The following is a 16114-nucleotide window of genomic DNA, read 5'->3' on the forward strand; positions in this document are numbered from 1 at the left end:
AAGCAGATGCTAATCTTGCCAACTACACTTCAGAATCAGAATTTGTTGTCGTGAACACATCACAAAATTGATTGTTTAGTGGCAGTATTACAGTGCAAACATTCACATCAACCACCTTACAAAATAAGGAAACAAATAGTGCAAGAAAAAGTCAAAGTGAGTCAGTGTTGTGGTTCATTGATCATTCAGGAATCTGATAGCAGTGGGGAAGAAGCTGTCCTTGTGCCGCTGAGTGCTTGTCTTCAGGCGCCTGTACTATTTTTCCCGAAGGAACTTGGCAGTTATTAATGTGTAGTGGAGGATAATCGTTTCTGGTCTTCCTGAAGTCCATGATCATCTCCTTTGTCCTGTCCACATTGAGACTCAGGTCATTACTCTCGCAGTATTTCACGAGGTTTTCCTCCTCTTCTCTAGACTGTAACCCATCGTTGTTGCTGATGAGGCCGACTACTGTTGTGTCATTTAGAAAATAAGTAAATTAGTGCAAAAAGAAGTGGTGTCTGTGCCTCATTGTGCAATCAGAAATTTGATGACGGAGGAGATGAAGCTGTTTTTGTTCCACTTGAGTGCTCATCTTCAGGCTCCTGTACCTCCTCCCTGATAGTAGCAGAGTGAAGAGGGCATGGCCTGAGCGGTGATGGGTCCTTGAGGATAGAGCCTTCTTTCTTAAGACACCTCCTCTTGTAGATGTCCTCGATGGAGTGAAGTCTTTCGAAGGCCGAGTTAAGAACCCTCTGGAGTATTTTCTTGTTCTGAGTATTGGTGCCTCCGTACCCGACAGCGATGCAACCAGCCAGAATCCTCGCTATGGTACACCTGTAGAAGTTTTCGAGAGTCTTCGGTGACATACTGAATGTCCTCAAACTCCTCACAAAAAATAGACCACTGATGAAACTTCTTGGTAATTGCACTTGTGATTGAATGGGTAAAAAAATTTATCACTCAAAAATTTAAACTTAAATATTTAAATTAAATTTGGACATACAGCATGGTGACAGGCCCTTCCGGCCCCACAAGCCTGTGCTGCCCGATTGACCTACAATCTTTGTACATTTTGAACGGTGGGAGGAAACCCACACATATTCGGAGAGAACATACAAATTCCTTACAGACAGCTAACCTCACCGCCCCGCAGGTAAGCTAAACATTGTTTCCGATGTTGTTGTGGATTCAGGCTGACTGGCCACTTTTCTCCCGTGCAGTGACCGGATTACTCTGCGGCAGTCGCAGGTGGACAAGTTGTACGCAGGGCTGAAGGATTTAGCGGAGGAGCGGAGGGAGAAGCTGCAGGAGAGCCTGCGGCTCTGCCAGCTCAAACGGGAAGTGGATGATTTGGAGCAGTGGATCGCTGAGCGGGAGATAGTGGCGGGCTCCCACGAGCTGGGTCAAGACTATGAGCACGTCACTGTAAGTTAATTTTCCTGCCCTTGCCAATCTTTATTCTCACAGATACATTGAAGCCAGTAAAACTTCAAAGTTCAGCTTTATTGCCAGAGTACATACATGACATCACATACAGCCCTGAGAGTCCTTTTCCTGCGAGCCAGGCAGAATTTCTAGTTATCGGTAGTGTGAACTGTACTCAAGAAAAGATACATATACAAAAGAGAGATATAAGCAAAGAAAGAAATGTAAACAAACTGACTACAATATAGAAAATAATAAATAATATGAAAAGTGCGAGTCCTTAAATGAGTCCCTGATTGAGTTTGTTGTTGAGGAGTTTGATGGTGGAGGGGGAGGAGCTGTTCCTGAACCTGGTGGTACAAATCTTGTGGCACCTAGACCTCTTTCCTGATGGCAGCAGCGAGAACAGAGCAAGTCCTGGGTGGTGTGGATCTTTGATGATTACTGCTGCTCTCCACCGGCAGTGCAAATAAAGGGATTGAGCATTTCTCCAGCCCTTCTGTAGTAACCTGCCACGTATCGGTCTGCTTCCTGATTGAATGTACTGTTACACGTCAAAGTCGTTTTGTTCATTGACAGGATGGCAGGATCAGCGATTAGCACCTCATTCTGAGCTTGTTGCACCATTTTAGAGGGCAGCTGAGAGTTGAACATGTGAGTGGATCTGGAGCCAGACAGCAGATTTCCTCCTGTGACCGACATTGGTGAAATGAATGGTCTTCTTACAACAGTCTGATAGTTTTCTGCCCACTTGTATTGTAAGTGGCTTTTGAAATCTAGATTTTGAACATGTCTTTGGATCAATAGTCCAAATCTCTGGATATTAGTCCAGTAATTTAACCACTTTGTTGTCAAGCCCCAAAGCAGATTGGAGATTTTATCAGGCATATGGGAATAGCTATTTACCCCATCCCATTCTTGTGTGTCAGAATAGCGGGTTCTTGAGGTCCAAATCCATAGAACTCTTAAGTTCGCCGCACGGGTTGATAGGACAGTTAAGAAGGCCTTTGGTCTGCTGGGCTTCATTAATCAGGGGAATGAGTTCAGGTGTTGTGAGATAATGTTGCAGCTTTCGAAATCTCTGGTGAAATCACATTTAGATTATTGTGTTCAGTTCTGACATACCTGCATACAGCATGGTAACAGGCCCTTCTGGCCCAATTGCCTACAGGGGTGGGAGGAAACTGGAGCACCCGGAGGAAACCCATGTAGACGCAGGGAGAATGTGCAAACTCTTTACAGGCAGCGCCAGGTTCTAACCCAGGTTACTGGAGTCAGAGCAGTGTTGCTCTAAACAGTCCACCCAATTACACCAGCTGTCATCTCAGTACAGAAAAGCTATGGAAGCTGTGGAGAAAGGGCAGAGGAGATTTACCAGGATGTTGTCTGGATTGGAAAATATGTCTTATGAGGCCAGGTTAGCAGAGCTGGGGCTTTTCTCTTTGGAACGAAGGTGACATAATAGAGGTCCATTAGATTATGAGAGGCATAGATAATGAAGACAGGCAGCACCTTTTTCCCAGGGTGGGAGTAGCAAACACCAGAGTTCGTCATGACAAAGTGGAGGGAGGAAAGTTTAGAGAAGACATCAGGGTAAGTTTTCTTTTACACAGATTTATGTGTGCCTGGGCTGCATTGCCCGGGCTGGTGTTGGAGGCTGGAACAATAGGGGCATTTAAGGGATTCTTAGACAGGCTCAGAGGAGAAAGAAAAATAGAAGGCTTAGGTTTTTTTGTAGGTATATATGGTTTGGCACAACATCCCCAGGTTTCCTCATTAATTTGCTCCTGAGTTTTAGGACTCCTCTCTTTCAAATATTCTGCTTCACTTGGAGCTGGTGGCAGTGAATTTATTAATAATGTTACTATTGAGGTTGGCAGTCCTCATCTTACTTCCTGCTGGTTAGTGAATATTCACTGGAATCAAGTTCCGATTTATTGTCAGAGTACATACATGACATCACATATGAACCTGAAATTTTTTCTCCTGCTGGCCAAGCAGAATTTCTACTTACTGGTTATTTGTGGAAATTTGGTATGTCATCAGAAACCTTGGGAAGCTTCTACAGAGGTGTGGTGGAAAGTGTGCTGACTGGCTACATCGCGGCCTGGTCTGGGAGGCACCAACACCCCTGAGCAGAAAGCCCTGCAAAAGATACACGGCCCAGTACATCACAAGCAAAACCCTCCCCACCTCCAGGGAACGCTGCCGTCAGAGAGCAGCAAAAATCATCAGGGGTCCACACCACCCAGCACAAGCTCTGTTCTTGCTGCTGCCTTCAGGAAAGAGGTATCGCTGCCACAAGACTCGCCTCACCAGGTTCAGGAACAGCTGCTACCCCTCCACCATCAGACTCCTCAACCATAAACTCAATCAGGGACTCACTTAAAGACTTACTTTGCACTTTATGTATTCCAAAATAGTTTATTTTTCTGTATTTGCACAGCCAGTTTGTTTACATTTCTTTCTTTGTTTATATTTTTCTCATTTGTATGTCTTTTTCTAGAGTATATTTCACACTACCGAGAAGTAGAAATTCTGCCTGGCCCACAGGAAAAATAATCTCAGGTACATACGTGATGTCATGTATGTACTCAGACAATAAATTTGAATTTGAACTATTCTCAAGTCAGGCAGAGTTGGGAATTAAGATAATCCCATGTTGGTCAGAATGAGCTGTAAAAATACACACACATAGAATTGCTGGAGTAATTCGGCCAGTGTCGCAGCGTCCATAGCAGGTAAAGATATATTACCAGCATTTTGGACCTGAGCCCTTCAAGGAATAAGCAAAGATCAAGAAGGCATCAGAATAAAGACAAGACTAGCTGGGGGTGAAACCCAGGCCAACAGAAGGTGTTAATTGGGTATGATAAGAGAGGTGAGAATTGAGTTTGGCTCTGTGAAAGGAGACAGAGGGAAAACAGAAGAGAAAGAAAGAAAGAGCTGGGGGAAGAAGAAAGGGAGTGGTTTTAACAGAAGCCAGAAAAGTCCATGTTAATGCCATCAAGTTGAAAGGGTGCCCAGACAGAAGATGAGGTGTTCCTCCTCCAATTCGCTGGTAGTCTCAGTCTGGCAGTGCATGAGACCACGGTCAGACATGTCAGCGAGGGAATGGGTGGGGGAATTGAAATGGATGACCATTGCGAGATCCACATTCTTGCAGCGGACAGAGTGATCACCCAGCCTGCGCCCAGTCTCTCTAACGTAGAGGAGGCCACCATGAGAATATAAAAACACAAAAAGCTGGTGAAGCTCAAACTGTTTGACCTGCTGGGCTTCTCCAGCATTTTGTGATTTACTTCCATCGTGAAAATGGGCTGCTTTTTTCGTGCCACCAGACTCAATATTACATTGTTCAGACTGTTGAAGCTGACAGCATAATGATTGAGATTGACCCTTGCCCTCCTTTGTCCAGATGCTGCGTGATAAATTCCGCGAGTTTGCCCGTGACACCAGCAGCATTGGCCAAGAGCGCGTTGACTCCGTGAATCGAATGGCCGATGAGCAGATCGATATGGGCCACACCGAGAACGCCACCATCGCAGAGTGGAAGGACGGGCTGAACGAGGCCTGGGCTGATCTATTGGAGCTCATCGAGACCCGGACACAGATGTTGGCCGCCTCGTACGAGCTGCACAGCTTCTACCACGACGCCAGGGAAACGCTGGACCGCATTCAGGAGAAGGAAAAGCAGCTTCCGGAGGAAATGGGCCGTGATCTGAACACCGTGGAAAGATTGCACCGAATGCACACGACATACGAACATGACATTCAGGCACTGAGTGCACAGGTAAAGGCCTCCGTCATTCGTCCAACCCCTCTCTAACCTGCCTCCTTCTGTCGTCTCGATCCGAATCTTGTGCCTGCTTTCCTTGCCACCAGTTTTGAGCTCCTGTTGCGAGCTGCATACATACGCGAGCCTTGTCGCCATCAGTGGCGACACTTGGGAAATGTAACGGGGAGCAGGATTCATCATGCATGGGGTGAGAGAGGAGAGGATGCTAGGAGGAAGAAGGCGGTGGAGAGAACATTAAAGTATCGGCACAGGTTTTTGCTAAAGACCACTAAGTGCAGCGGTTCCTACAATTGGTGACCCTGTTAGTTCACAGCACCTTCTGGATAAGGAAGGAAATGACTGATGATAAAAACATTTCTGTCCCTACCAAGAATCCTTACGGGGGCAGTCGGGGAAGCCAAGTGTGAAGTCCCCACCATGGATTGCTGCACTCCGACCCTTTTGGTTGTGGAGGCCAGCGCCAGTGATCGGGACTTGGATTCAAATCCCCTGCTGTCTGCAAGGAGTTTGAATGTTCTCTCCGTATCTGCGGGGCTTTTCCCTGGCGGCTCTGCTTTCCTCCCACTGTTCAAAATGAATGGGGTTATGGGTTGATTGGGTGTAAATGGGGCAACATGGGCTCATGGGCAGAAATGGCCTGTTACCGTGCTGTATGTCTAAAAAATTTAAATTCACATTAACCTTCTTTGCTCCAAGGAGAATGTCCATTTGTTTTTTTTTTTGTTTTTATTTTTTATTTTTCACACTATAAACCATATTGATCAAGATACATACATTTTCCTTCTTAAATATATACAGTGTCGTTTTCTCCCCCCCTTTCCTCCTCCCCTCCCTACCTCCCCTCCCATTTATTTAAAGTTCAGAATATAAGATACATTAAACCCGTCAAACAATGTTGTCACTCAATAAAAATAAACAAAAAATTCCACTGAGTCAGTTCTTTTCATTCTCTTCTCCTTCTGTCATTTTAGGTGGTAGATGTCCATGGTAGGTTTTCTCTATTGTTTCATGTATGGCTCCCATATTTGTTCAAATATTGTAATGTTATTTCTTAAATTATATGTTATTTTTTCTAATGGAATACATTTATTCATTTCTATATACCATTGTTATATTCTCAAGTTATCTTCTAATTTCCAGGCTGACATAATACATTTCTTTGCTACAGCTAGGGCTATCATAACAAATCTTTTTTGTGCACCATCCAAATCGAGTCCAAATTCTTTGTTTTTTATGTTACTTAGGAGGAAGATCTCTGGATTCTTTGGTATATTGTTTTCTGTAATTTTATTTAATATTTGGTTTAGATCTTCCCAAAATTTTTCTACTTTCCCACATGTCCAGATTGCATGAATTGTTGTTCCCATTTCTTTTTTACATCGAAAACATCTATCAGATACTGTTGGGTCCCATTTATTTAACTTTTGAGGTGTAATGTATAGCCTGTGTATCCAGTTATATTGTATCATACGTAACCTCGTATTTATTGTATTTCTCATCGTTCCAGAACAAAACTTCTCCCATGTTTCCTTTTTTATCTTTATATTTAAATCTTGTTCCCATTTTTGTTTAGTTTTACCATTTGTTTCTTCATTCTCCTTTTCTTGCAGTTTAATATACATATTTGTTATAAATCTTTTGATTATCATTGTATCTGTAATCACATATTCAAAGTTACTTCCCTCTGGTAAACTCAGACTGCTTCCAAATTTGTCCTTCAAGTAGGATCTCAATTGGTAATATGCCAGCACTGTATTTTGAGTTATATTTATCCTTCATTTGTTCAAAAGATAATAATCTATTTCCTGAAAAACAATTTTCTATTCTTTTGATCTCTTTTTTCTCCCATTCTCTAAAGGAAAGGTTATCTATTGTAAAAGGGATTAACTGATGTTGCGTCAGTATTAGTTTTGGTAATTGGTAATTTGTTTTATTCCTTTCTACATGAATCTTCTTCCAAATATTGAGCAGAATATGTAATACTGGAGAACTCCTACATTGTACCAATTTTTCATCCCATATATAATATATGTTCAGGTATCTTCTCCCCTATTTTATCTAGTTCTAATCTAGTCCAATCTGGCTTTTCCCTTGTTTGATAAAAATCTGATTGGTATCTTAATTGTGCGGCTCTATAATAATTTTTAAAGTTTGGCAGTTGTAAGCCTCCTTGTTTATACCATTCTGTTAATTTATCTAGTGCTATCCTCAGTTTCCACCCTTTCCATAAAAATTTCCTTATTATTTTCTTTAACTCCTTGAAGAATTTCTCTGTCAAGTGTATTGGCAATGCCTGAAATAGGTATTGTATCCTTGGGAAAATGTTCATTTTAATACAGTTTATCCTTCCTCTTAGTGTTAATGGTAAATCTTTCCAATGCTCTAAATCGTCCTGTAATTTTTTCATTAGTGGATAATAATTGAGTTTATATAGTTGGCCGAGATTTTTATTTATTTGTATACCTAGGTATCTTATTGCTTGCATTTGCCATCTGAATGGTGATTCCTTCTTAAATTTTGAGAAATCCGCATTATTCATTGGCATTGCTTCACTTTTATTTACGTTAATCTTATAACCGAACACTTCTCCATATTCCTTCAATTTCTTATATAATTCTTTTATTGATAGTTCTGGTTCTGTTAAGTATACTATAACATCATCCGCAAATAAACTGATTTTATATTCCTTGTCTTTTATTTTTATCCCTTTTATATTATTTTCTGTTCTTATCAATTCTGCTAGTGGTTCTATAGCTAACGCGAACAATAGGGGTGATAGTGGGCATCCCTGCCGTGTTGACCTGCTTAAGTTAAATTGCTTTGATATATATCCATTTACTGTCACTTTCGCCAATGGCCCCTTATATAATGCTTTAATCCAATTAATATACTTCTCTGGTAAACTGAATTTTTGCAATACTTTGAATAAATAATTCCATTCTACTCTGTCATAGGCCTTCTCTGCGTCTAAAGCAACTGCTACTGTTGGCGTTTTACTCCCTTCTACTGCATGAATTAAGTTAATAAATTTACAAATATTGTCTGTTGTGCGTCTTTTTTTAATAAATCCAGTTTGGTCTAGATTTACCATTTTCGGTACATACTCTGATAATCTGTTTGCTAATAATTTAGCTATTATCTTATAATCTGTGTTAAGTAATGATATTGGTCTTTATGACGCTGGTGCAAGTGGATCTTTCCCTTGCTTTAGTATTACTGTAATTATTGCTGTTTTACATGAATCTGGTAAGCTTTGTGTTTTATCAATCTGGTTGATTACTTCCAGGAGGGGCGGAATTAATAAGTCTTTAAATGTTTTGTAGAATTCTATTGGGAATCCATCCTCTCCTGGTGTTTTTATTATCTCTTGTATTTCTACTATTTCAAATGGTTCTGTTAATTTATTTTGTTCCTCTATTTGTAATTTTGGTAGTTCAATTTTAGTTAGAAATTCATCTATTTTCCCTTCTTTCCCTTCGTTTTCAGTTTGGTATAATTGTTCATAGAATTCTCTAAAGTTTTCCTTGATCTCCTTTGGATTATATGTGATTTGTTTGTCTTTTTTCCTTGATGCCAATACCATTTTCTTAGCTTGTTCTGTCTTAAGCTGCCATGCTAGAATTTTGTGCGTTTTTTCCCCTAGTTCATAATATTTCTGTTTTGTCTTCATTATATTCTTCTCCACCTTATATGTTTGTAGTGTTTCATATTTTATTTTTTTATCTGCCAATTCTCTTCTTTTAGTTGTATCTTCCTTCATTGCTAATTCTTTTTCTATATTTACTATTTCCCTTTCCAACTGCTCTGTTTCCTGATTATAGTCCTTCTTCATCTTGGTTACATAACTTATTATTTGCCCTCTAATAAACGCTTTCATTGCATCCCATAGTATAAACTTATCTTTCACTAATTCCGTATTTATTTCAAAATACATTTTAATTTGTCTTTCAATTAATTCTCTAAAATCCTGCCTTTTGAGTAGCATGGAGTTTAATCTCCATCTATACATTCTTGGAGGGATGTCCTCTAACTTTATTGTCAATATTAAGGGTGAATGGTCCGATAATATTCTAGCTTTATATTCTGTTTTTCTTACTCTATCTTGCATACGAGCTGATAACAAAAATAGGTCTATTCTTGAGTATGTTTTATGTCTAGCCGAGTAATATGAATATTCCTTTTCATTTGGGTGTTGTTTCCTCCATATATCCAAAAGTTGCATTTCTTCCATCGATTTAATTATAAATTTTGTTACTTTGTTCTTTCTGTTAATTTTTTTCCCAGTTTTGTCCATATTTGAATCCAAATTCAGGTTGAAATCCCCTCCTATTAATATGTTCCTTTGTGTATCTGCTATCTTCAAAATAATATCTTGCATAAACTTTTGATCTTCTTCGTTAGGTGAAGATACATTGAGTAAATTCCAAAACTCCGAATATATCTGACATTTTATCATTACATATCTCCCTGCTGGATCTATTATTTCCTCTTCTATTTTAATTGGCACATTTTTACTAATTAATATAGCTACTCCTCTCGCTTTTGAATTATACGTGTCCTACCCAATCTCTCTTTAATTTCTTGTGCTCCAATTCAGATAAATGTGTTTCTTGCACAAATGCTATATCAATTTTTTCTTTTTTCAGTAAATTTAGCAGTTTCTTTTTAATTTGGTTATGTATTCCGTTAATATTTAAAGTCATATAGTTCAGCGTAGCCCTTTTATATTTTGTTTATCTTCCCTTTCCGTTTCTCCATCATCACCTTTCCTTCTTATCCATTTCTGCTTTCTTGTTTTGAACACTTTATAAGACAACATTTCTAAAACATCAAACATTTTCCTTATTCTCCTATTTAAAACTTCTTTAACCCCATTCTCCCCTCCCCCTCCTGAGTTGCCCTTTAACCCTTGTCGGACAACCACATCTCCCCTCTCCATTTGGCTTTGCGAATTCACTCGCAAACATCAGCTGATTTTGCAGTGACCGTAACTCCTCCCCACCCAGCCCCCCCCCCAGAAAAGATTTCAATTTTCATATGTAACAAAGGTCACTCTTTTAATTCCCTCCTTTTTCCCTCTATTCCATTTCCCTCCCTTATTAATTCTTGTCTATACTCTATATATTTTCCTCTAAATACGGATAAATTCATGTATGCCCACTCTATACCCACATATGGGTATATGCACACATATACCCCTTTACACACATACATATAGATCGTGGTCATTTTTACTCTTATTACATGTCTTCATCTCTCTGCTTGTTTTGTAGTTGTTCTGCAAATTTCCTTGCTTCCTCTGGATCCGAGAATAGTCTGTTTTGTTGCGCTGGAATAACTATTTTAAGTACCGCTGGGTACCTTAAAATAAACTTATATCCTTTTTTCCATAGGATCGTTTTTGCTGTTGTAAACTCCTTCCTCTTCTTCAGGAGTTCAAAATTTATGCCTGGATAGAAAAAAATTTTTTGACCTTTATATTCCAGTGGCTTTTTGTCCTCTCTTACTTTCTTCATTGCTTTTTCCAATATATTTTCTCTTGTTGTTTCTCTTAAGAATTTTACTAAAATGGATCTTGGTTTTTGCTGCGGTTGTGGTTTCGGGGCTAAAGTTCTATGTGCCCTCTCTATTTCCATTTCTTCCTGTAATTCTGGACTTCCCAGGACCCTGGGGATCCAATCTTTTATAAATTCTCTCATATTCTTGCCTTCTTCACCTTCCTTAAGGCCCACTATCTTTATATTATTTCTTCTATTATAGTTTTCAATTATATCTATCTTCTGAGCTAACAGCTCCTGTTTTTCTTTAACTTTTTTATTAGGTTCTTCTAATTTCTCTTTTAAGTCTTCTACTTCCATATCTACAATTGTTTCTCGTTCTTCCATATTTTCTACTCTTTTTCCTATCTCTGATATGGCCATTTCCATTTTATTCATTTTTTCTTCTGCATTCTTAATTCTTCTTTTTATCCCATTAAATTCTTGTAATTGCCATTTTTTCACTGATTCCATATATTCTTTAAAAAAAGATACATCCATTGTCTTGCCTTTCTCTTCTTCTTCCACCACTTTCTGTTCTTCTTCTTCTTCCTCTGGATTGACCATCTGTTGTTTCCTTCTTTTCTTTTTACCCTCTTCTTTCTTGTTGTCGTTATTGTCTGTGTTCTGCACCTGCTGCTGTGATGCAAGTGTCACTCTCAGCTGTGGAGATCGACTCCGCAGCTGTTCCCCCCTCCCGTCAGTGTATTTTTTTTCATGCGCGGTTGCGCACTTTTACTCGGTTCTGCGAGCCATTTTTGTAGTCCCGAGCCCGGGACTTCCACTGACCTGAGGGAGCAGGCTTCTCTCTCCGCGACGGGCCTCTTCGTACAGGTAAGGCCTTCACCTTCTTCTTCCGACGTCTTTCCTTCTTCTTTTCTTCCCGTTGTTTTTGGTTTTTCTTTCTTCGCTGCCATTTTCTCCACACTTTTACTTTCACTTTGTTTTGGTTTTTAAGTTTGTGCCTTTGCTTTTTCTCTATCTTTTTTTAACTTTTCTGGAAAGGGCTGGAGTTCCCCTACCGGCCACTACTCCATCACGTGACTCCTCCCATTCCGTATTTATTTCAAAGTACATTTTAATTTGTCGTTCAATTAATTCTCTAAAATCCTGCCTTTTAAGTAGCATGGAGTTTAATCTCCATCTATACATTTTTGGTGGGATGTCCTCTAACTCTATTGTCAATAACAGGGGTGAGTGGTCCGATAATAGTCTAGCTTTATATTCTGTTTTCCTAACTCTGCCTTGCATGCGAGCTGATAACAGGAATAGGTCTATTTTTGAGTATGTTTTATGTCTACCCGAATAATATGAATATTCCTTTCCTTTGGGTGTTGTTTCCTCCATATATCCAAAAGTTGCATTTCTTCCATCGATTTAATTATAAATTTGGTTACTTTGTTCTTTCTGTTAATTTTTTTCACAGTTTTATCCATGTTTGAATCCAAATTCAGGTTGAAATCCCCTCCTATTAGTATGTTCCCTTGCGTGTTTGCTATCTTCAAAAAAATATCTTGCGTAAATTTTTGATCTTCTTCATTAGGTGAATATACATTGAGTAAATTCCAAAACTCCGAATATATCTGACATTTTATCATTACATATCTCCCTGCTGGATCTATTATTTCCTTTCCTATTTTGATTGGTACATTTTTACTGATTACTATAGCTACTCCTCTAGCTTTTGAATTATATGACGCTGCTGTTACATGTCCTATCCAATCTCTCTTTAATTTCTTGTGTTCCATTTCAGTTAAGTGTGTTTCTTGCACGAATGCTATATCAATTTTTTCTTTTTTCAGTAAATTTAGCAGTTTCTTCCTTTTAATTTGGTTCTGTGCTCCATTAATATTTAAAGTCATATAGTTCAACATAGCCATTTCATACTTTGTTTATCTTTCCTTTCCGTTTTCTCATCATCACCTTTCCTTCTTATCCATTTCTGCTTTCTTTTTTTGAACACATTATAAGACAACATTTCTAAAACATAAAACATTTCCCTTTAACCCCACTATCCCCTCCCCTTCCTGAGTTGCCCTTTGTCCCTTGTTGGGCAACCACATCTCCCCTCTCCATTTGGATTTGCGAATTCACTCGCAAGCGTCAACTGATTTTGCAGTGACCGTAACTCTTCCCCACCCAGCCCCCCCCAGAAAAGATTTTAATCTTCATATATAACAAAGGTCACTCTCTTAATTCCCCCATACTTCCTTTCTTCCCTTTCTTTCCTTTCTTAGTTCTTACCTATATTCTATTTTTTTATATATATATATATACATACACACATACACATATATATATATCTACATACACACATACATATAGTTTGTGGTCATTTTTGTTCTCGTTACATATCTTCCTCTCTCTGTCTGTTTTGTAGTTGTTCTGCAAATTTTCGTGCTTCCTCCGGATCCAAGAATAGTCTGTTTTGCTGCCCTGGAATAACTATTTTAAGTACCGCTGAATACTTTAGCATAAATTTATATCCTTTTTTCCATAGGATCGTTTTTGCTGTTGTAAACTCCTTCCTCTTCTTCAGGAGTTCAAAACTTATATCTGGATAGAAAAAATATTTTTGACCTTTGTATTCCAGTGGTTTTTTGTCTTCTCTTATTTTCCTCATTGCTTTCTCCAATATATTTTCTCTTGTTGTATATCTTAAGAATTTTACTAGAATGGATCTTGGTTTTTGTTGTGGTTGTGGTTTAGGGGCTAATATTCTGTGTACCCTTTCTATTTCCATTTCTTCCTGTAATTCTGGTCTTCCTAGGACCCTGGGGATCCATTCTTTTATAAATTCTCTCATATTCTTGCCTTCTTCATCTTCCTTAAGGCCCACTATCTTTATATTGTTTCTTCTATTATAATTTTCCATTATATCTATCTTCTGAGCTAACAGCTCTTGTGTCTCTTTAACTTTTTTATCAGATTCTTCTAATTTCTTTTTTAAGTCATCTACTTCCATTTCTACGGCTGTTTCTCATTCTTCCACCTTGTCCACTCTTTTTCCTATATCTGACATGATCATCTCTAATCTATTCATTTTTTCTTCTGTACTTTTTATTCTTCTTTTTATTTCACTGAATTCTTGTGACTGCCATTCTTTTACTGATTCCATATATTCTTTAAAAAAAAATATATCCATGTACTTGCCCTTCCCTTCATCTTCCATTTCTCTGTGTTCTTCCTCTTTTTCTTCTGAGTCCACTCCAGGATCTGTGTCCTTTACTTCTGTCTCTTCTGGTTTTCTTGTTGGGTTGTTTATTTTATTTTGTTGGGTATTTTTGGTCTTCTTATTTTTACTAGAAGTGTCTTGCTGCTGGTCTTCTTCCTCTGGGTTGGTCATCCGTTGTTTCTTTGATTTCTTTTTACTCTCTTCTTTCTTGTTCTCGTTGTTTTCTGTGTTTTCCTCTTGCTGCTTTGTTGTGGTTGTCAATTTCAGCTGTGGAGATCAACTCCTCAGCTGGTCCCCCCTCCCGTCAGTGTTATTTTTGTCTTGCGCATCGCGCATGCGCGGTCGCGCACTTTTGTTTGGCTCTGTGAGCCATTTTTGTAGTCCCAAATTCGGGGCTTCATCTGACCTTAGGGAGCGGGCTTCTCTCTCCACAATGGGCCTCCTCGCACAGGTAAGGCCTTCACCTTCTTCTTCCGACGTCTTTTCTTCTTCTCTTCTTCCCGTTGCTTTTGGCTTTTCTTTTTTCACTGCCATTTTCTCCACGCCTTTACTTTCATTTTATTTTGGTTTTTGTGTTTGTGGCTTTGTTTTTTCACTGTCTTTTTACTTTTCTGGAGAGGGCTGGAGTTCCCTTTCCGGCCACTACTCCATCACGTGACTCCCTCAGAATATCCATTTGTTCACAGTAACTGAATAATTATGGGACCACAGACGTATATGCAGTCAAATGTTGCATGAACAGACATTAAGCGGCCCATATCTGTACACTTCTCTAAGGGCACTCCTCATCGTACATCACTCCAAGGAGAATAGACCCAAGTTCGCTCAACCTATCCTCATAAGAAATGCTCTCCAATCCAGTCCTGAGTGCACTGTAAACAACCCATCATGTCCACTAAACGCCCACGTGCGTCTCCTGCTTCTGGTGAGAGGAATAAAAGAGGAAAGCGATTACTCTGGAGATGCTTTACTATCCCCACCGTTCAGCAATTAACTTTAGTTCAATGCTTCAAACCTTCTTCGAGCCCGGCCTGCTTTCAGCTGTGTACGTTATATTTTTTTCCGTGTGGATTAAAGGGATTCAAAATTTAATTATAAAAAATGGTAGGTGCTGTATTCTTTCTTGACATAATTTTTTCAACTGACGATGGATTTGCCGGAACGTAAACCCCCGTTGTAAGTTCAGGAGCACTTGTACAGGTTCTGAGGCTGCATTCCTCTTCAATCCTTAAATTGCACTGCTGACCATTTGTTTTGGCCACGCAGGTGAAGCAGGTGCAGGATGATGCTTCTCATTTGCGGTCAGCATACGCTGGCGAGAAGGCGGAAGACATTCAGCGGCACGAGGATAACGTGGTGGAGGCCTGGAACGTCCTCCTCAACGCCAGCAAGGGGCGCAAGCAGCTGCTCTCAGCCTCCGTGGAAAAGTTCCGCTTCTTCAATCTAGTCCGAGCCCTCATGCTCTGGATGGATGATGTCACCAGGCAAATGGATGCTCAGGAAAAACCAAGGTATTTCTAATGGAAGTAAAACATGCAGACACTGTGGTTGAAGTAAAAAGATAATGCTGGAGAAACTCAGCTAGTCAGTGTACCTAATGTAGCAAAGATATGTAACCATATAAATATATGGCTTTTAACAGCATTTGCTGGTCAGCAATCAGTGTCAGATTTGGGTAGGGGCAGGGGGCAAAGGGTACCACACAAAACCAACATTTTAGGTGAAAATTCCAGTGTCATCCTATACGCCACCACCCCCCTCCCAAGACTCTGCTCAGAGTTTGTGGGCCCTCTTCCTTGTGAAGCAGTCATGTTTGAGTTTCTTCTGCACTTCTCTCATAGAACATAAAATATTACCTTCAACCCTCAATGTTATATTGACAGATATTCCTACCAAAAGTACTGAACTCTCATAAGCCTCTATTTCTCTTTCATCCATGTGTCTAAGAGTTTCTTAAATACCCCTACTATCCTAGCCTCCACTACCACCCCTGGCAAGGAATTCCAGGCACCCATAACCATCTTTGTAAAAAGAACATACCCCTGATGTCTCCCCTAATCTTTCCTCCCTTCACTTTGTACGGATGTGTTTCCTACTGACTGCATTAAAAAACCCATAAAAATATTTATGTTACATGAAGTGAAAAGAAAACAAAGCTTTTACTTACATGTGCTGTTCCCCCGTTGAGAACGGCTG

The 16114-nt window shown here is 39.6% G+C and overlaps 1 protein-coding gene across 7 annotated transcripts in view; it reads left to right on the forward strand.

The window, feature by feature from the left end:
- LOC138740832 (spectrin beta chain, non-erythrocytic 1-like) overlaps nt 1-16114 on the forward strand; it is a 393831-nt gene that overhangs the window by 332561 nt on the left and 45156 nt on the right. For all 7 annotated transcript variants that reach the window (XM_069894022.1, XM_069894016.1, XM_069894017.1 and 4 more), the window contains 3 exons: nt 1203-1407; nt 4826-5200; nt 15185-15429. In XM_069894022.1, coding sequence (XP_069750123.1) covers nt 1203-1407; nt 4826-5200; nt 15185-15429 — 825 coding nt within the window. The remainder of the gene's footprint in view (nt 1-1202; nt 1408-4825; nt 5201-15184; nt 15430-16114) is intronic.

This window comes from Narcine bancroftii, chromosome 8 (assembly GCF_036971445.1).
Source record: "Narcine bancroftii isolate sNarBan1 chromosome 8, sNarBan1.hap1, whole genome shotgun sequence".
NCBI classification, from domain to species: Eukaryota; Metazoa; Chordata; class Chondrichthyes; order Torpediniformes; family Narcinidae; genus Narcine; species Narcine bancroftii.